We start from the raw sequence: 21,606 nt of genomic DNA on the forward strand, positions 1-21,606 counted from the left end.
TGGATCTGAGAGCGAGATAGATTTATAGTAAAAAGATGGAGTTGAATTGGTTTTTTTTTTATCGTCATTTTTATCGTTATCAGGATAAATGCCAGAAATTATTGTGATACATTTTTTAGTCCATACCGCCCATCCCTATTGTTTATATATTTCCTCATGAGTGATTGGATGAACTCTTAAAGGGATTGTGACATGAAAAACACATTTTTCTTGATTTTTTGTGTTTTGTTGGGTGTCTTGACATCAATTACACCCAAAAAACAACGAACTTTTAACATTCAGTGTATTGTGTGCTTTCTGGGATTTTCCGCATAACTGTGCAAAAACGGCGCATGTGGTTTGGTGGCGGATCGTTACGTAACGATCCGCTAAATCACCGCCCCCTCCACCCAGCTCCTGCCTCCTCTCCTCTCCAGCGCACCATAAAGGCTGATTTATGGTTCCGCGTTACACCGACGCAGAGCCTACGGCGTAGGGTTACGCGGCGACGCGCAACGTACGCTGAACCCTACGGCGTAGGCTCTGCGTCGATTTAACGCGGAACCATAAATCAGGCTTAACATGGAGCTGTTTAGTGTTTAGAGCCTCTTTTGTTCTAATCCCCGGAGGAAAACTGCTAAGAACACCCGCGGCCACTGACTGGACTTAAGATAAGGTGACACTGCTGCTTGCATGCCTTTATTTTTATGATTGTTTGCTGTGGTTCGCCATGCTCCTTTTCCGTGCATGCTTCGCCTGTCGCTCCCGGCTCTCTCCGACGCCGCTGTGAGCGTATGGCTGGAGGAGGAGGAGGTTTGGAGGAGGAGTGGGGCAATGATTGACAGGAAAGGGGGAAAAGGAAGCATTTTTCACGGCGCAAAAAAACACTGTAATAAAAAGCCAGGAATAGAGTTCTAGAGTGAATATTTTCTTGTTACACTCTTTTAGACACATTTGAGGGATGTTGGCCAAGACTTTTAATAGTGTTAAAAGCATGTTAAAAATGATGTCACAATACCTTTAATGTGGACTTGTTCCACCTCAACGTGAAAACAAAATGAAGGACAATGAAGTCATGCATTGCTGTCTTGTTGGCAGTATTTTAGGTCCAGTGCATCCTTGTAAAACATTTGAGATGTTAACCTGGTTGTTTCCTGTGCACGTTTGTTTAGGTAGCGCTGTACAACCCCGAAGCCGAAGACAGCGAGAGTCCCGTGAGCCTGGGTGGCAGCCTGAGCAACAGCCTCTCCGAGCAGAGCTTGGCATCCGTCAACCTCAACAGCCTGAACAGCAACATCACCAGCGGCAGCAATGTACACGGCTACACACCAGTAAGACCCCTCTCTCTGTTGTGGTTGTGGGACTGATCTTGGTTGCAGGAGGATGTCCACATGCACGTGAGCTGCAGCTAACCTCACGCTGCCACAGCTGGGTCTCGCATGGTTCATTTGGGTTTTTCATCCCAGGCCTAGACATTTTATACTGCTGGCACGAACACGGTTTTTCCTGGAGGATTCAGTCAGCTGTCCAGACACTCAGTGGGTGCAGAAGCTCACTGCTGAAACTCTCACCGTGCGCTTGATGTTTTTTTATTATGTGTTTTTATTTTTTTTAGTAATGTTTAACAGAGAACCTTCATTCTGCGAGAGGATGTGCATTTGTACTTTTCTGTGAAATTTTATGAGATGATTAGTTTTTTTTCTATCTTTATAAGTCTTACATGCTCACTTAGTTGAAAATAAAAAGTGAAGTAGGCCTTTGTTATTGTTTATTTACTTTAAAACGCCAAGATACAGAAGATAAGGAGGCAGTTTCAGTCAGCGCTAACTTTATATAATAAAGAAACCGGATTTTGTTGGATTCTTCACTTTGACATATTTATTTAAATGTAGTTCAGTCTTGTTCTTTCCAACTGAATACAAAAGCTAAAATCAGGTCATGTCTCTCAATAGCTGACTTAGAAAAAGTTATGCATGCTTTTGTCTACTCTTGCCTGGACTGCTTTAATTCACTGTGTTCAGGTATCAGTCAGCGTTCCCCCCATCGCCCCCGATTAATCCAAAATGCTGCAGCAAGACTCATTACCAGTACAAAAAAAGTATGAGCACATCTTCCCTGTACTTTCTTCCCTTCACTGGATTCCTGTGAGTTTTCGTATTGATTTACAAATCCTACTGATCACCTTCAAAGCCTTACATGGTCTCGTCCCAACTGAGAGCCTCCCAACCTCTGAGGTCCACAGATAGTGGCCTTCTAACTATAGTTGAGACATGTTTTATGCAGTAACATTAATATGTTTCATTGGACCTGAACCAAACAAAAGTTCTGACTTCATCCCCTTTCTCAATGCAAATGTATGATTCATCACTGTTAATAATTTTCATCTGATCGAGCACGGCCCATGACTTCCTCCCTTTAGGGGACTGTAACCTTGTTTTTTTTGTTGCTTTTTTTCTCGCTTTCTTCAGCTGATCTCTTACAGTTCAGTCACAAATGGTCACTGAAGCCTCTGATGTTTTAATGTCTTTCATGTACTGGTATGTACGTTTTGTCATAATTTTGAATAAGTTTTATAATCCTTTCTGTTTTTTTTGTTTTTTTTTTAATGATAGCCTTTGCTTCAGGGGATTTTTAAAATGTTTTTTAATTATTATCCTGTCAGTCAGGATCAGCCAGGTGCAACAGCTTATTATGGTCTGCAAGCTCTCACAGCAGACTAAAATGGCTAAATTTTTAGACATCAGATCAAAGGATATTTCCTAAATTTCCCCCAATTTAGATCCAAAAAAATGCCAGTATTCATAATCCAGCTATTTTATTTATTTATTTGATTTATTTTAAGGGATGATTCACAAAGCCAGATGGTGTAGAGGATTAATTATTCATCAAAAAAGTCAAACCGGCCTGTCCTAAATGATTTGTATTTACTCTGAAGTCCTTTTTAGCACCATAGAAATATTAGTACATTTTACCAGCATAACCACCAGTTATTTACATTGTGAAATGAATTTTGTTTTCAGATCGTTAATGGCGTTCGCAGTTTCTCACACCCCTCAGGGTCAAACACCACAAAGTAGATTCTGAACCTTCGGGGGATGCTCTGATAAAGGCTCGTCATGCAAAAACTCGACAGCTGGTTCAAAAAGATGCATCTTTATCATCTTTGGTGCATTTAAATGATGCCCGCCCTCTGCAGAATGAATACACCTGAAACTGTACGCAATTATAAGCAGATAATTCTGTTCAGCGGTCTACACTTACAGCAGCACACCAACAGGATGGCTCAGGGTCACATCAGACACTCCAAATCTTGTTTTTTAAACAGGGTTTTAAGCATAATCTCATTGTGGACATCAGGTGGATATCAGATCTCCTCGGGGTGCAGTTTCGGCTCAGCTGTGGGGCAGCGGTTCTGGTGATCAGCCGAGACTGGACCAGCTGCATTCGCTCTGTGCATCGCCGTCCCCCCTTTTAAGCAGTAGCAGCTGGGACAGAGGAGGACCTGGGACCCAGGGCTCGCAACCAAGTCCATCAGTTCCTGAACACTGAAAAGAGCTCTCCATAAAGCCACCTTGACCAGACGTGTCCTGTCGTGTGTTGCGTGCTGCTGCAGGGGAACTCAGACTAGCCAAGAAACGCTACACCAGCCGTTTTTGCATCTTTTAGATTATTTTTGCAGCCATCATATCTCCAAAGGTTTCGTAATTGCGTTATAATGATAAGGAGTCCTTATCATGCAGTAATGCAACATCAACAACAAAATGAGCTTTGACTGGGCTACAACACGACACACCTGGGCTGATTTTCTTTTTCAGCGGATTTCTTTGCGTTATTGTGATCATCCATCTGTTGCATCATTTAAGTTTGGCCAAACTTCAGTTGTCAAAGAGACGATGATCACATGTTTGACTGTAAAATACTCAAGTAGAGATAGGAGTTAATAACTTCATCGTAAACAGGTCCAGTGGCCGCAAAACACGCTAAACACGCTCAAGTCATTATCTGTCCAACACCGTTCTTGACTGTTGGAATACAGTGTGTTTGATTTGTGCTCAATGTGGCACTGCGCATTATGTACGGTTCTGTGTTTCAACTTCAGCTCTTCCACAATCTGGTTCCTCCACACCTCAAGGTTCTTATGTAATTTAAGCCGGTGGCCCATCTTCTGTAAATCCTGGCATCCAGGCAAGATCTATATCTGTGATGAAGAACAGTTAACCAAGTAGTTGTCAGAAACACATACCTGACATTTTTACCTTACTCCTTTTTTGTATTTCTTTCTCTTCCCTCCACCCTTTTACTTCATATTTCATACTTCATACTGCAGCAGCAGCAGTCAACATTCCCCTTTGTGATGATTAAAGTTCCCAAGTGTCAAATATAGACACGATAGGTGAAACCAGACGATTGTTAAAGTGTTCTTCTTCTCTCTGTTTTTAAAGCAAATGCTGTATCATTTTAAAGGCCACACTCTGTTCAAAAACATTTGGCCCAGACTTGCAAGAGCTCAGAAAAATCCCAGGTCTTCATTATTTCCCCTTTGTAACAGCTGCTCACCTTTTTACCATCAATCACTTTTCCCCGCTCACATCCCACCTGCATTAGCAAAGGTCAATGCAATCTCATCTCGTTAACCTCTCATTTCTAGGGGCCATCTTTTGTTTTCCTTTTTCCTAGCATCAGCTCCCCCCCACTCCTCGCCCTCCTCCTCCATCTCCATTATTTCAGAGCTCATCTGCGGTCTAGTCCACCGGGATCAGGGTTAGTTCTGACTCATTACCTTGCACAGGTGATACCCTCCTGACTGACAGTGATTACTGGTGGCAGCGCTGCCAGAGCTCTCCCGTTATTGGGTGCGGGTAGATGCATCTTGGTGACTTGGCCGTATCGGCAGAGGCTTCCTAGATCACAACAACATTTCTTGTGCTCACAGTGTGCATGATGAGGAGGGCAACAGCTCGGATGAGATGAATGAGGATGGAGGGAGAGTGGCTGCACAGTCACGAAAAAAGCTGAGGGGACGTTGTTATGTCTCTGTGTTTATGTGAAAATAAATGAGCGGGTGCAAAGATTTCTTTTTTCATTTTGTGGAATTGAATTGGGTTTGATCAAGCTGCAAGAGTGGATTCATTTAACAAAATGATTCATAGCCGGATTGGAAGGCCCAGCTGAAACAGTGATTTAATTTAAGTAGAATGTGATTATTATTGAATTTAACTTTTTTTATTTTGCAGAGTGTCTTCCACACTAAAGCCTTGCTGGAGAACCAGTAAAGTGTCTTATTGTTGCACTTTCACAGGCATTGATTAATTGATTATCTGCATGTGAGACGATTAATGGACGTCTGTAAATTCTGGTTAAACACGGGCCGCAGCAATTGCAGTAATTGCGGCAGAATATCAAGACCTCAGTGTGACTGAACAATGATCTACCGTTCACGCTTGAGCACATAGTTTTGCTGGAAAGCCCCGTATTTCTCCCGCTTCCCACTTCCCGTGTTGTTCTTTTACATCAAAATGTCCAGCATCTTGCATCAGTCTTTCTGGTTCGGTGCATTCAGGTTTTATCAATTGTTACGAATCCATCTAACCTTCCTCTCTGTGTGTTGAAGGTGAGCAGCCACTCGGAGCCTTCATCCCAGTCCCTGAGTCTCCAACAGCCCACCCAGCCTCCACCGCCACCCCCTCCTCCTCCTCCTCTTCCACCACAGCCCCAGTACGGTTTACCCGTCCCCGAGTCGCGGGACAAGCAGCTCTGCTTCTCGGACTTTGAGGACCTCAGCGCCTCCTTCCGCAGCCTTTACAAGTGTGTCTTCGAGCAGTCTTTCTCACAGCAAGGTGGGTATCCTCCCTCGCCGTGGTTCGTTCGAGCTGTTATTGTGAGTCTGTTTGACATCTACAGCAGTGCCAGCAGAAAGAAATGCCTGTAGACTTCCATGTCAGGCTTCATGCACATAATTAACTAACACGCTTAAAGTCACACTGAAATTCAAACAATTTAACATCGCTTTCATAGCAAACGTTCTGATATTAACCTCCTCTATGCACTCTTCCTGCTTTGCTGTATTCAAATAAACAAACAATTTGTTGTTCCGCATATCTGCATTTTACGGCTCACTCAGTCAAATGAGTAAAGGCAATTAAGAGTAAGAACTGAAAAGAAGGAGAAAGAAACTCGCAAACACATCTGTAGCAGAGCACAAAAGGCTTCTGCAGCTTTCATAGCAGCTAATTAGAACGGTTCTAAAGTTTGTGAAGCATCTCGCTAATTGCGTTCTGAAGCTTTCAGGTCACCAGGCCTCCTCCCTCCTGGACCCCCCACCATCTTCTCATCACCCTCTTCCTCTCACATTATTTTCACAACACACATCTGTAGTAATCTGTAACCGAGGAGATTGATGCGCTTCGTTGAGCTTTGCAACTGCTACCTGGTTTCACCCGCTGATAAGGTCCCTCTTCAGTTTGTGGTCAGGGTGTCGCACACAGGAAAATGACACAGTTAAAAGACCTGTTGAGTGATGGAGGGAAAAAAAACAGAAGCATTTAGATCTACAAGAAAAGCAAGGAAGAAAACAGCGTTACCGTGGCGACGCTAGACGCCAAAAAGCACGCCCCCCCTTCATCTGATTGGTCCATATGTGATAAAGAGTCGTGGGTGGTGCCATCTGACTCGGTTTTGCGTCCTTGAACATAATTGCTGCAAATTAGCCCCGCCCCTTCATCTGATTGGTCGATATCTGATAGTTCCTATTTTCTGTCATAACTTTTGAATGGTTTCATATAGAGAGTCGTGGCTGGTGTCATCCGCTAAATGTCCAGGCCTGAAGAATCTACATGCAAGTCATACAAGCGTTTCGACTGCAGCACGCCTGAACGTGCACAAGGGTGCGAGAGCCCGTTCATCTCTGCTTGCAGCTTTAATTGATCCTTGAACTTTATTGCGTTAACTGACAAGTTTTGTTTTTTTTATTTGCGCGAGCGGGTAAGTTGGGATATAACCTGCGATTGCCTGACGTTTTCACCCAACTTGACTGCAACTGGAACGGCAAATTTATAACTTTTTATAAAAAAAATAAAACCAACGCAGAATCTTTTTTACTTCTTCGTCTTTTTCAGCCTGCTAGTAAGATTGACTGCTACAATGACAGTAAATATTACCTGTGCTTAACATTTATATGCTCCAACTTACATAAAATATGCTTCATTAAGTACATCGCTCTCCCTGAGATATATAAATATATAAGAAATAGAAAGAAAAAGAACTTCAGCACCCCAGAAAAGAACCTGCACTGCCATCCAGCGGTGGGTGGTGTAATAACAGAGCAAGGCAAGCAAAGGAGAAGAAACCCCTACGAGGATAAACCAGGTTGAAAGTGTACATTTTGTGACAGAGATGTGCTCAACTGAGGCAGGTTTCTTTAGCTTATTATTTTGGGTCACCTTGTTAGGTTCAGGTATTTTTGTGACAAACGGTTCTTAATGTCTGAACCAAGAAATTTCAGAAATGAGCATAAACCTGCACCAAGGACTTGGGGAGAGATCTACTAAACCAGGAAACATTTCAAAAACAGTGTTAATCTACATAACAGCAGTAAGGAACGTCAATATTGATGAAGACAATCTCCCATGTGCAGCGCGATTAACAGATCAGCAGAACAGTCACCCTTGTTGTAAGTCAGGAGCCTGTCATTTAGAAACAGCACAAGCACAGGTTGTTTCTTGTTAAATCACAGAATTAATCTGATTATTGGTAAGTTTATCAGGTGTGCTACGATAAATGAACTCCTACTTTTTCAAGAATATGATAAAACGTCACTTTTTAGTTTAAAACTAAAGTTTAAAAATACTTTTTTAACTATTCTTGATAATCTTAGGTGGTTAATAAGACTTTACTTTAAAACAGAGAACACATATTTTGGGCTGTTTTACTCAGACTTTAACATCACTGTTACTGACTAACGCAGATTATTTCTGTCTGTAAATGATGACAAATTTGGTCAAAGTATAGTTTTTATAGCAGGACTTAATGTATTACAGCTTTCTCCCAAATAGCTCTAATACATGAAACTTAAGATTGTTTAGTCTTGGCCGACAATTGTGGTTGGGGAATTTTAGGTTGTTTCTCAAGTGGAAGTTTTAAAGAATTAGTGTGGGTAACTCTTAAGTATTTGAAAGTTGAAGAGACGGAAGCAAGATGATAATGCAGTGGTTCTGAGAGGTCTGCAAACGTGACAGGAAAGCTAGTAACCTGTATATACACAGCTGTCAGTATTCTTGGTGAAGACTCGAAGATAAAACACATCCTTGTGGCATGCATTCCTGTGTTTGTGAGCATTTTTTTTTTGTTTTGTTGCAGGAATCATCTAAAGTGTACTGTACAGAATATATAAAATCACTGGGTTAATGAGGAAGAGGGTGCTTGTTAGTGCTGTCAGAAGGAAAATGTGGTAACTATTATCAGGAGAGCCACTGGGCTCATTACATTGTTTAAGGTGCAGGGTTGCAGGGTTGGAGTGTACAATACATGCAGTGTTTGTTATTCCTGGAAAGGAAAATCTCTGAAGACAACCCTAAGAAGAGCTAGGGAGCTAGTTTTACATTGCTTAATGAAAGATTCTGATGCTCAGACCTTTACTAGGAATGAAACCACAAAATGAATCACTTGTGATGTTGCTCAGTGCACAAACTGGTATTCTTTGACTGTATTTCCTGATTTTTGTATAAAATTTCCCAAAAAATGAACGGGCGTTTGTTTATTTATATAAGTATTTCCTATAAACTACATATGTATATGTATATATATATATGTATGTGTGTGTGTATATAATTAAAAAAAATTATACAATCTGAGATTGAAGTCACACTGATTTTGCACCAATTTGCTGATATATTTATAAACAGTTCCATGCCATTTTCTTGACCTTAGTTGTTTTTATTTGTGTTTTTCTCAGCTGGTGTGATCAATATGAGTGACTCTGGCCAGCAGGCCCGGACAGCCTGCTCCTACCAGCACTCTCCTGGTGCCGGAAGCAGCAGCGGACATCATCACCAACACAACCACATCCAGTCCCACCACCCTCACCTCTCGTCCCACCAGCACCAGGTGCACGGGCAGCGTGGCCAGCACCAGCAGCACCCGTCTCTCTCCCACCACGCTCACACGGTACAGAGCTGCTCCACGACAGGTAGGAACACAGTCACCACTCTTTTTGGTGTCATTTTCTTTCATTTTACAGTTTCCAGTTACCAGAAACTGTATGCTGATCGTATAAGATTTTAATTTTTCTGACCATGGCATGTTCTGCTTTGGCTACACCAAGTTGGGAGAAAGGGTGACACAATTCCTTTCTCTTGAATCATGTTGTCTGATTCTAGTGAAACCGTCACAGAAAGCGTAGTTTTCTATCACACATATACAGATGCAGTGCAGCCTGATGATTCTGCATCAACCGATTCTCAAAGCTTCATTGGTGTTCACACATTCATTGATATTTGTCTGCATAGAATAATTGTGTTTATATGTTATCCTTTCCACTGTAGGCTTTCAGAATGCATCACATTATAGTAAAAGCATAGGGCTGATACAAACCGGCTTGTCTAGAGTTTAAGTGGGGCTTTTCTCCCCCATATCCTCAATCTGCTTCTTCTTTTTTTTTTTTACTCGTCTGCCCCTCTGCAGCACAGCTCTGGAGCGAGCATAAAATAATTTTCAGACATTTATCTAGGTTAGTTTTTCCCTCAACCAAGCTGGGGATGAATGAAAGCAACCGCTCTGTCTTTGATCTGCAGCTTGAGAATGCACTGTTGTTTAGATGGTGGTGGTGGTGGTGGTGGTGGTGGTAAAGGCGGAGAAAAACGAAGGGGAAAAAAACAGGCTGGAGCTGGAATTTTTCTGTGTGAACTCGTACCACCTTGTGGTTGTTTGCAGAAAAGACCAACACAAATTTGACTACTATTCAGTACGAACCAGTTCACTTCTTTTAGGTCTTTGAGTCATAGTCAAATCCCTACGGTGGTATTTAGTTGCAAATCCGTCACTAAACGACGCAATTAATTACTGAATTATAAAAGTGTGGAGGAAAAAGAAGACCTAAAAGGATCCTTTCAGTAGATAAGAGGAATTGTTGGTTTCTAATCTTTCCTTATAAGTCAAGGTTTTGGAAAAATGAACCGCAATAAGTGACAAGTGATACAAATCATCCTGAACAAAATGAATACTTGGATGCAGCAGTTGTGTAACAGTCACAAAAAGTGAAAAAAAGATGTATGGACTCAGCAACAAGTCCAGAAAACAACACAATATTAAAGGTAATCGAGCAAAAACGCGAAGAAGCATGCATTTATAAAACATAAATCCTTTTTTTTAATGCCAGAAATTGTTTTTGTGACTTTTTTGCATCAGTTATTTGGGTGTGTATTTATTGTGAAGCTTGACATTTGCTGCTGATCACAACACAAGCAATAAGTCCACTAATGTCAACAGTTTACTTGACTAATCTAGTAAAATGATGTGAGTCAATTCATTTCAGTCTCATCTTTGGCTGGATCACAGTTTGTAGATTGTTCTTACATTACTTTCTTTTCCACTACTGGAACAACATTGTACACCCGTCACCCAGAAACTGGGGTATATCAAGATATTTAATAGCTGAGTTATGAGTTATCTTATCCCCTGTTGGACTAGACTTCAGCTTTTCTAGCTGTGTAGCCAGTAAACTGTTCATGCTCACGGTCGTCATACAAAAGTCTCTTTAGACTTACCCAGGAATGAAGCATTTGTCAAGAGCATATTTGAATGTTAAAATGTGTAATTTGGGTAAAATTTCAGCAAATGACTGAAAATTGTGTTTAACTCATGCAGTCATGCAGGTTATAACAATGTAAAACCTATTTGAATTAACATAACTAAATAAAACCTTGAAGGGGACATTTTATCAACAAAAAACAAACACTTTTTTTGTGCTTGAGAGTTTTTATATGTGGGTGTCTGAAATGACTGAAAAACTATGCAACCCTGTTACTTTGACTGCGTACGGATGAGGAGATACTGTTGCAACACAGATGCAGCTCATACTGGTAAAACGCTTCACCACTTTCATGCCCGCTTGGGATCAACTTTGTTGTAACTCAGAAGTGGAAAACTGAAACTCTTGGGCTCTTGTTTTTTTGCTTTGTTGTCAACCAGAAAGTCTTATCAGCAAGTATGGTTCAAGTGCAAGTGCAAGTATGGAGATGAGATTACAGTGCACCAGCAGTACAGTATTTTATCTGATATGTTATCTCTGAAAATCAGATTTCTGTCTTGCATGTTTTAACATTTTCTACTCAGTTGGACGTTTGTTTCCTGTTTGTTATTCAGTGCAACGTCAGTACTTTTTTTATTGTTAGCTGCTTGAACCTGGAGCAAAATTCAGAGGAAAAGGGTAACAATAAGTCCCAATGTTGTGCCGATAATTAATGGAAGAATTCTCATGTGATTTTGAACAACCGGGTGGGTGCTGTGTCATTTCACCATCTCTATCTGCAATTTTTCTATCATTTCTTGCTGTGCTAGCGTGAGCTTGGCTTGCTTGTTGTTTGCAGCTTGACTACTATTCTTGCATGTTGCTTCCGATGAAACTACAGTAGCTAGAAGAGAGGCGACTAAAAGACTTAAGAAAGGAATCACAGAGGACAAATTGAGGAAGTGGCTGAGCTAGAGACTGAACAAGAGTACATCTCGGACATTATTGTAAAAGCAGCCAAACCTCCATTGCTATAAAATATCATAAAAGTTTCTTTGTGTCACTTCAAGACTAGGAAATTGTGTGTATAAAAAAAAAGAAGACACCTTAGCTGGGATAGATGATGGATGGATGTTTGTCATTGTTGGATCAGATCGGTCACATGGCTATTCAGAAATGGGTTTCCATCTTTCTTTAAAGAAGTGTATGTGCTGTGTCTCAGGCTTGCCATCCGACTGGTACCCCAACCTTGACTGGCTGAAAGAGAGCTGCCGCGTCGCTACCAGGTACAACTGGGCTGACGTAGACCTCTCCCCATTTCAAGGTATGCATCCACAGCCCCCTACGCTCCCGGTCCTGCTCCGGCACTGTGAACGTCTGAGATGGAACTGATAAAGCTGTCTGCTGCAGTCTGTTTCAACACAGACACAACTGATTAAATGCTTATGATGCTGATCAGTTACTTCAGATTAAACCATTATGATTCCTTTCTGTGCCTTCATGTACACTCGGCCTTGAGGCACAGTATCACAATACCCGACGTTATAATAGTTCTGGCCCTAATAAAAGCCATTATCCTGCATCGGGGAGGTTGCCGCTCTTATGCTTCTCCGTCTCACATAGACACAAGTGCGCGCAGGCTGTCTCGCACCCTCCCAATTGTATGATGTGAATAATCCAATTAGATCCCGGCTCAGTAACAGCCTGTTATCACGGTCAGCGCACAAAGCCAGCAACATCTCCACATGATGGATGAAGAAGGCGGGTCCTAAAACACCCAGGCTGCTGCTGCCTGCCTGTCTCTCTCTCGCTCTCTCTCGCTCTCCCTCCACCTCTAGCTTTCTGCAACGCTTGACCTCCCTCGCACAGACGTTAACACCTCCTCTATTGTCTCCGTCTTGCATCCAGAGAGCGTCTTGGCAAACACAAGCCAGATAAAATTGATTCAATGTTAATTTGTTAGTGTTCATTTTTTTTTTTTAATAAGCACATGCAAACAGCACGTGTTCCAGTTTCAGGGTCTTGTCTTGTACGACGTACGGATCTGAACATCCATGTTATCAGCAGAGGGCTGATGAGGGATTTGTAATTGAGTTACGTGGCACAGTTAGGAATAGTTAAACCTTATTGGGTTTTACTTATTGAATTCAATGTCACAATCATTTATAATGGGTAGGTTACTTGATTATCTTTCTTTTTCAATGTGTGATTTACTAATGGTAGATTTAAAAAGAAATCCTGGAATTTGCCTGGAAAACAGGTAAAACATTGATAAATAGTCAGGAATCAGTGCGTTCTAGTTTAATAGTATTAGAAAAGAAATGGTAAAGAAAAAACTGCATTATTACAAGTTTAAATCTAAGTAATGGAGCAACACTTGGCCTCATTTACAAATAAAACCATTCAAACCTTTGCTATGATGACATTTGAAATGGTGCTTGATGAATACCATAACAAAAGCCGACGTTTCTGCTGCATTGAAGGTTTCCAGAAGCGCAGCAACCTCCATAAGTCTTAAATGGAAAAACTTTGAAACTACAGGGTGATTCAAATCAGGCATTCAATGGAGAAGAAACCCTGATAGTTACTTCAGCTGAGCGCCAAGTGATGCAGCATGAATCTGGGCAAAGAGGCCAGGTAGCAGATTCCCACCTGTGGAAGAGCAAAAAAAGTCCACTTCGGGTCCCAGATTACTTTGATCTGATCAAAGCCTGTCTGTTTGGCCTCAAATCTGAGTGGGATATCTGAAGGAAGCCAAGCATCTGTCCATACAGGCAGCGAACCATAGTGGTTGCAGCATTATGTTGTGGAGGTGTTTACAGCGTCACGAAAAGCTTAACCGGACAAAGTACAGAGATATTTACTGAAACCATCCTAATAATGCTCGGAGCCAGGAGGTTCACTTTTAAAGAGGACCATAACCCTCAATGCACAGCAAAGAATTGGTTTAGTCTTAGGTCCACTGACTTGAATATAAGCAAACATTTGCAGTGGCAGAAAAACCTGAACTCCAGGTGTAAGTGAAGCCCAGGAAAACTTGAGGCTTCAATACTTCAAAAATGTGCTCCAACAAAGCGAAAGGTTTGAAACGCATTTCAAAAACTCTTCTTTTGGGGGTTTTATTCTCATTTCTTGAGTACATAAGTATTATGCATCGTGGTTTTAGTGCAGGCGTAGAAAGTGAAAACTGGTGAATTTTTTGAAAATGTTTTAATTTGAGATTTTACAAAATGTGTATCTAGTTTTTATGGTAATTTTAGGAGATGATTTAGATAAAAGCGACCCAGTGGGTGACTGTCGCTGTCTGCTTCTGCTTCTTGTGTTTGTCAGGTCTAAAGGAGAGCATGCGGCAGGCTGAGCTCAACAACTGGTCTCTGGATGCCACCCAGATGGCTGACCTGTGTTCCTCCATTAACCAGTTCTTCACAGCCACGGGGATCACCCCCCCCCAGCAACCTCAGGTCCAACACCCGCCGGCACCGTCAGCGCCCCTGCACCCTCCTCAGCCGCACGGCGCCATGCATCCAAAGCCCGGCCACCACAATCAGCACGCTCAGCACAACCCACATAACCATCACATCGGCACAGGTGAGTCCACCCTGCAGTCTTTTACAGTAGCACCTTACTTTTATAAGTGAAGGAAGTGGTTAAAACACAGAGGGAAAACTAAAGCTACGACATTTAATAGCAAAGAAAAGGTTTGACGCATATGTTTCTAATGTAAAGTTACTGACCAACATATCTGAAAGTCATTGCTGCTTAAACTGGATCCTTTATCTGAATTTTATAATCTCGCTTATCGTCAGATAATGCAATGAAGAAACCAAAACCAAAAAAAAACCCAAAACTATTTCACCTTCAAATGTAAAGTAAAGAAATAGTAAAGAAATTGTATCTCCAATGAAATATTTCGTACCCTAAACAGTAGCCATTCAGAGACACGCTCAAGGCCATTTCTGCACTCGCTGGCTGTGTCGGAGGCTGAAGCTCAGGCCTTGAAGCTTAATTACAGTCTCTTTGCTCATTGTGCCGCTATAAGCCCATCATATATTTACAAAGGGCTTATGGATGCTGTCAATTTCAAGGCAACTGCAGTGAAAATGTGGGGATTGAGGAGAGATGATGTTTCAATTGTGGGGGAATCCTTTTGAGTGACAGCAGATTTCTACGTGATTTATCAGGCTTAGGATAAGATGGCAGTAGAATCGCGCGTGCACACGGTGACAGTTCGGGCTCTGCAAAGACAAATGTGTGAGAGTCAGGATGCTAATCTGACTATACTTGTCCTTGCTTTTTGCTCGTCTTCCCGCAGGGACCATTTACATGGACTCCAGACAGAACCTTTCTTCCCTGATGGGCCCGCCAGGATATCCCCACATGCCTCCGATGAGCAGCACGGCTCCAAACATGACAGGTGACTCCTCCATCGCTCTCTTCACAGGTCAGAAATAGGTGCTACAAGTGTATAATCCTAAACTAAAGTGAAAAACATGTCACTCATAGATGTTTTCAACGTGTTTGTACAAAGCAACATGATAGCATTTTGACATAATTCATGTTAATGATAATTATATTCATAAATGACTCATAAAATGTAATTTTTGTTATCTTTTTCATATCAAACAAATAAAAACTTCAATTAGAAATAAAATGTAAGAACACGTTCAAAAATCTATAATCAGAAATTCCCAGTGAGGTGTGATTAATAAGTATCTCCGTGTCTGACGTCAAGGACACTGTGTTATTGGTTTTTTTGTAAAAAAAATCTGTTGAATCACCATTAAAAAAAATTTAAGATCTCTCTATAGCCTTCAGAGAAAAGTTTTAGATGCCTATGCGTCTGGTACAAGATCATTAACTAAAATAAATCACTCCAGTCAAAATAATATGTGGATAGAGTGAAAAGACTTACAGTTTTTTCAGAACTGGCAGGACCCACACATCGATCCTGAGAGGTTTTTGAAACCATGAGTCACAAATCCCCAAATCCCATCACTGTAGGTGCTTAAGTTGGGTTTAAAGTGTTGTATCCACAATCAAGGAGAGGGTACAAAAGGTAAACCCAGAAAAAAAACTCTCTACAGGACAAATGAAGGACTGCGTGACGACACAAGCCAAACACAGTTTTCAAGAAACACTTCCAGAAACTATCAAGTGTTGCGGAGGAAATGTTCTGGTTTGGCTTTGCTCCATCCCCTCGACAGTTTAACATCTTGCAGTTACTGCATTAGTTATGAAATATGCATCACATCAGAAAGTACTTAAAGATACAATGAAGGGAATGCAGGAAATGTGCCTTGCAACACGTTAATGATATTCAAACCACTTAAAAATTAACAAGATGAAATATGAAGATTCAAGGAAGCACCAAACTTCATTCCAATTTGTAGGTTTTTTTGGGGAAAATTAGAAGCTGGCAGTGCATTCAAGAAAACCCACATTTTGTTTTCTCATTTTCCTGCGAGGAAACGTAGAGAGGTCAGTGGCTTCAGCCTGCTGACCCCAGAGACACGTCTGCAAAATACCTTCAAAAATGATGATTTTGGACAGCTAGTTTTTTTGTTTTTTTTTAATATGTTACCTTTTATTGGTCGGAACTACGTCAAACAGTTATTTACTCTATACATATGTAGAAAATATGAATAATAATTCTGACTGTCAATGCAGCCAAGCGTGTATTAGAAAAGAGGTGAACTGTGATGATACAGCCGATATGCTACTCCTTATTTTATGGCCAGTGGTGAATACAAGAGAGTTTTTTTAATCATTCTGAAACTTGCTGACTCACAAGAGAAATAGTTACAGAAGTAGAGATTTAAGTTCTTGATAATTAAAAAAAAAAATCGCTCATAATTCAGGTAATGCTGCAAAGTTGTTATTAAAGACATTATATGAAGACATTTTTTTTTTTTGATGGACCAGCCCATTAAGAAAATAATTGATAAGATTGTATCCCTTTCTTATATTTTCTGTTGAAATTCTTTATGCTGAAAATAGTTCTGCAGTGATAAAATCATCTCAAAATAGTCTTTTAGGCCACTTACAATAAGTATACATCAAAAATACAACAAAATTAGTGTTTGATAAAATACTGAAGACAGTTAAAACTGACAGATTGAACAGATTTTTCTTTCATTACTTAACTACTTATTCATCTCAGTTACTTAACATATTTGAAAGGAATGAAATCTGTTATCTGGGACGCTAAGCGCTTCCTCATGTTTCGTCTCGTGCAGGTCATCACAGCCAGCTGAGCCAGCAGCACTTTCAGGTGAGACGCATGCTCCCGGCCGACGACATCCAGGACGACTTTGACTGGGACTCCATCGTCTAAACGCAGGGGTCAGTCCAACAAAGGGGTGGTGGGAAGGACTTGAGACGAGCTCAGAGCCCCGAGGTGATGTGTGACGGTGTCAGCGTGAGGTATGGAACTGGCCAGCCCGCTCTCCGTTTCTACCAGAGCCAAGAAACGGACGACAATCCAACAGATGCTTTTGTTTGTTTGTTTTTTAACTCATGCTGGCCTTTTTTGTATGGCGAGCAGCTGATGAGTCATAAGACAATCATTATAAAAAGTTGAGAAGTGACAGACTGATGTAGGATGACGGCAACATGGGAACATGATACATCCTCCGTGCCAACAGGGTTACAAGAGTTTGTCAAACTGTCTGTAAATCTCAATTGTGAATCTCAACTGTGTTTTATTTTAATTTTTTTCTGTAAAATGTTCCCAGCTCTAGCTTCTATCCTATGTCTGCAATGTTTCACCAGAACCTAATGAAGTTAACAGACTCCCTGAGATACAACATAAATCACAGTTATTTTCACACATGCCAAGCACGTCCAAATATTTCAAATTTTCATTCTGTTTAATAATTTCTTCACTCTTTTACTGGCTTTCTCTATGCTGCTGTGCATCTCAACAAAACTTAGAAGGGAAGAAATGATGGTCGATCACCCTGACGGGTGAGTAGAGCACCACCTGCTGGTTACATATGGGACACTTTCTCTTTGTCTTAAAAAGGACCTACCATATTTTGCCAATAATGTTCTGTCTTTATCTTTGTTCTGTCACTCTGAACCCAAATTCATTTTTTTTCCTATTATTTTCTTACTAAGATATCACAATCTTCAGTGTAATAGTTCATATTACTGGGGGGGTTCACACACATCTTCATACCTTTGGCACCTGGGTGTAAATGTGAGGTTAACTGTGAGTCGTGAACTGACGTCGTCAGTCTTCAGATTCCGTCGGCTAACCGCGAGCGTCTCTAGGAAAGCACATCGAAAAGGTTAAAAAAAAGGGAAAACAAAAGAACACCGAAGTTGGCTGGTTCATTTTGCAGCCTTTGATTTTTGAAGACTGTATTGTTTCTGTATCATTGTATCATTATCGGAGTGAAACCGGACACAGAATGGAAGCATTTCATCAGGCGCACGTGTTTATGGTTGGAGGAATAATTTAACCTAGTTTAAAAATCTACACGTCCAAATATCACACACTCGACATCCAATCATCATCCAAAGAGGGACCAAAACACCTCAAAGCTTCACAGACAGAAACCCTAAAAGGACACGATAGATTATACTATTGATTATTGTAAGAAACAACAACCCAAAAAGAGGTTGAACCTCTCCTCTGTTTCATGCGCACGTTGAATGTTCTGGGTACTTTGATAATGATACAGTAGAAACATTAATCTGCTACACAATTAAAGGTAACTCATCAGCAGCTTCCGGTCTTCATTTCCTATTTTGTAAGTTTGGCTACTGATTCAGCAGCGTTTCACTGTAAGATTTGCAGATATTTGTTATATCCATGAACTAAATGAATAAATGCTATGGAAAACGAGCTTTGCAGTAGCACAAACACCCACAAATTAATATGAAAACAAGATGGATGCCGGACTTGGACTTTGCCAATAATAAAACCGTTATCTCAGATATAATATAATTCAGTTTTTTTAAGTGTCTATGATTTCGGGGAAAAGTGCTTATCATTTCTGACCAGAAGGAGCAGGTTGCTTTGAGTTTAACGATGCCTCTCGACGGAGAAAATGAGCAGTTTTTGCACAATGCCAAACTGGATAGCGTCTAGTTTAAAAGAAAAAGAAAAAAGAAAGAAAATAAATAAAAGAAGAGCGTGACTTTGTTTTTAATGATTATAATATTATTTCTTTGTTTTAAAAGACATAGAAAAAGCAGCTCGACAAGGAGCAAAGACAAAATGCTTAACATTTTGTTCACTGTGATGTTAATTTCGTCTGTGTGTACAAGTGTGTGTAGTCGTCTCCGATTTCTTTTTGCATACAGCTTAAAAAATGCTTAAGAAACATGAATTTCTTCGTATCAACACTTTTTAGGGTTTCCTACAGTGAAATAAATTACCTTATTGGGATTTTTTTTTTTCTTTTCGGAAAAAGTGGAGGTTACCTGATTTAGGTACGTTTGGAAAAAGAAAATTAGGGGAAAAAAACGGAAAAAAATTGATTTTTTTATTCTCCAGATGACATTCCATGATTTTTCAAGTCAACTTTATTTGATATGTTAATATACATACATTTTATGATTTCAGGCTTGCATCGTAATGTAAAAAAATGTTGGTACTTGGGACTAGTTCTTGTAAGAAGGGGGGGGGGGGATGTTAACTGGGTACAAAAGCAGTGCCCATAGTAGGCCATGTCTTTGAGGAGCAAAGTGTTTGCCACTTTGTCATTAAATTTTATTTTGAAAGAAATATTCAGTGATCCTTTGGACAAAAGACAAAGAAGACCTTCTAGACTGTAAGAACAAGTAAAAGAGCTTGGGCCTGGGTTGGTTTGGGAATATAGCAGCGTTCTTGGCAAAGGCCTTTTACACATTTGTAGTGGCGTCATTCATGCAGAAAAGTACTGTGAAATTTAAAATGATGTGCACCATCTACAAGACATCTTTTCCAGGGATTTTCATGCATTTTTCAATAAGACAATACAAAACCACATTCTGCAGTCTACACAGAGAGAGGGGAGGGGAAAGAGACTGACTCTCCAGCACTCTGGACCAAGTCCCCAGAAGGGGATGTGTGGAGAATTTAGAAAAATAAAAATGTGGCACGGTCAGTTACAAACTTTAAAATGTGACTGCAGGAAAAAGTGAACAAAAATAAAAATGATAACACTTAAATTCCTGGTATCCCCAATGCCAATATGCCTTTTTAATGTGTTGGTGTGAAGACTCGTCCAAAGTCTTTTGCAGGCCTGAAATAAGAAAAATAAAAATGGATGCATTTAACAGATTAAATGACGTTTGAGGAACGTAGACATGGAATATAAAATAATCTGAATGTCCTGTCATCAAAGAACAATAAGTCAAAGTAAATTCAAGAATAATTGTACTATTTTTTTGGTTTTTAATTTGCACTTTCCATTTTGTCCCAACTTTTTCTGAGTTGGAATTGGTTGTACTTCTGTGTAGTCAGGGTTTTAATCTGCAGTAGGCATCAGTCACAGCGCTCCCTACTTGCAGAGTCGGGGAGGGATTCTGATAAGGAGCACGGCTAAACCAAACTCTCAATAAGGTTGTGGAGAAACCAGTTTTAATTATCTGAAACAGCTCAAACTCACACATTTCTTAACTCTTCTAGAAAACACAGTTCTCTCTACATTTTTTTTTACCAACAGACATCTGCATAACGTGGCTCGTATTGTATCCCAACTCGGACCGCGTTAATCCGACATCCAGCCCATGTAAATATCTGTTGGCATAATTTATGCTTGAACGTCTCTGAGGTCTGAGTAGCTTTTAGCCGAGGTTCTCCACAGAATTCCTCCCTGATTCTCCAGACTAACTGTTGCCCAGTGCAGGTAAGAGACAAACTACTTATATGTACTTTAAAAAAAAGGGAAAAAAGAGAAAAGAAATCCCTTTTAAAGCCTATTTCGTTTGGAAAATCTCAGTGATCATTCAGGTGGTCAGAGCAAAATCTCATGTAAAAATAAAAAAGAAAGAAAGAAAAAAAAAAAGCTCCTTCTTGCCATTCAGTGCTGTAATACAGTGACCAGCATATGTATATCCTCTATGTTTGTGTGTGGTTGTCCTTGTAAATATCAGTATGTTGCTCTTCTCTTTGCCCCTTAAAAACAGACTGATTTAAAAAAAGAAAAAGAAAAAAAAAAGGGAAGTTGCGAACAGGGGTGGTATTTTGTAACTTGTCCTTCAGGAGATGCATCATGTACATACTTTCAGTATATTGTAAATAAGTGATTTAAAAAAAAAAAGGGATTGGCATTTTTGTGTGTCCATAAATATTCTGTGTATGGCGGTTCAACGGTTAAAGTTTGTTTGAGTGTTTATTAAAATGTCATTGAGCATTTTTACGGCACTAAATCTTGCATCAGCTGTGTGTTTTGATTTCAGAGTTGTTTTCAACACGTCTGCGTGTCGGTGGACTGGGTCGGTTTGTCTTTTGGGAGTGAGCCAGGCCTCGTTTTTCATCTAAAACAAAACTGAAAGCAACTGCTAAGTTTCATTTTTTTGGGCAGAAAAGTCTCCCCGTGCCCCTTCGTGTACAGGTTGTTGTCCAACAGGTGTCAGCCTCGTGCCAGGCGGCCGCTTGTTTGCCTTGCTGCTGCATGTAAACGCGGGCAGACCACCCATGCTTTCTCATGTGAATGTCACACGGTGTTCTTACTGTATTTACACCTCCTTTTCACTGGTTCAAAAAGCAACAAAGTCTCGTTGCTGTCCCGCCGGCCGCAGATGTACGATTCCACACCATCCTTTTTTTTTTGTTTTTTTGGAGGAGCAGAAGTGATGTTTGAGTTTGAGAAGAGGATTGCAGCTGCGCTCCAGATGCTTATTTGATTCAATGTTTCCTATTATAAGCAACAAAGAACTATTAAACTTTGTTGACATCAAACTTAGCT

General features: G+C 40.5%; 1 protein-coding gene across 2 annotated transcripts in view; it reads left to right on the forward strand.

The window, feature by feature from the left end:
• LOC133457318 (forkhead box protein J3-like) overlaps nt 1-21,067 on the forward strand; it is a 74,119-nt gene extending 53,052 nt beyond the window's left edge. The window contains exons 7-13 of one of the 2 annotated variants that reach the window (XM_061736453.1): nt 1,152-1,310; nt 5,591-5,816; nt 8,930-9,163; nt 11,925-12,026; nt 14,033-14,290; nt 15,015-15,143; nt 16,939-21,067. In XM_061736453.1, coding sequence (XP_061592437.1) covers nt 1,152-1,310; nt 5,591-5,816; nt 8,930-9,163; nt 11,925-12,026; nt 14,033-14,290; nt 15,015-15,143; nt 16,939-17,036 — 1,206 coding nt within the window. In that variant the 3' untranslated portion in view covers nt 17,037-21,067. The remainder of the gene's footprint in view (nt 1-1,151; nt 1,311-5,590; nt 5,817-8,929; nt 9,164-11,924; nt 12,027-14,032; nt 14,291-15,014; nt 15,144-16,938) is intronic. The other variant, XM_061736454.1, reaches the window with a different exon arrangement.
• The last annotated feature ends 539 nt before the right edge of the window (nt 21,068-21,606 follow it).

Source organism: Cololabis saira, chromosome 12 (genome assembly GCF_033807715.1).
Source record: "Cololabis saira isolate AMF1-May2022 chromosome 12, fColSai1.1, whole genome shotgun sequence".
In the NCBI taxonomy this organism is placed as follows: Eukaryota; Metazoa; Chordata; class Actinopteri; order Beloniformes; family Belonidae; genus Cololabis; species Cololabis saira.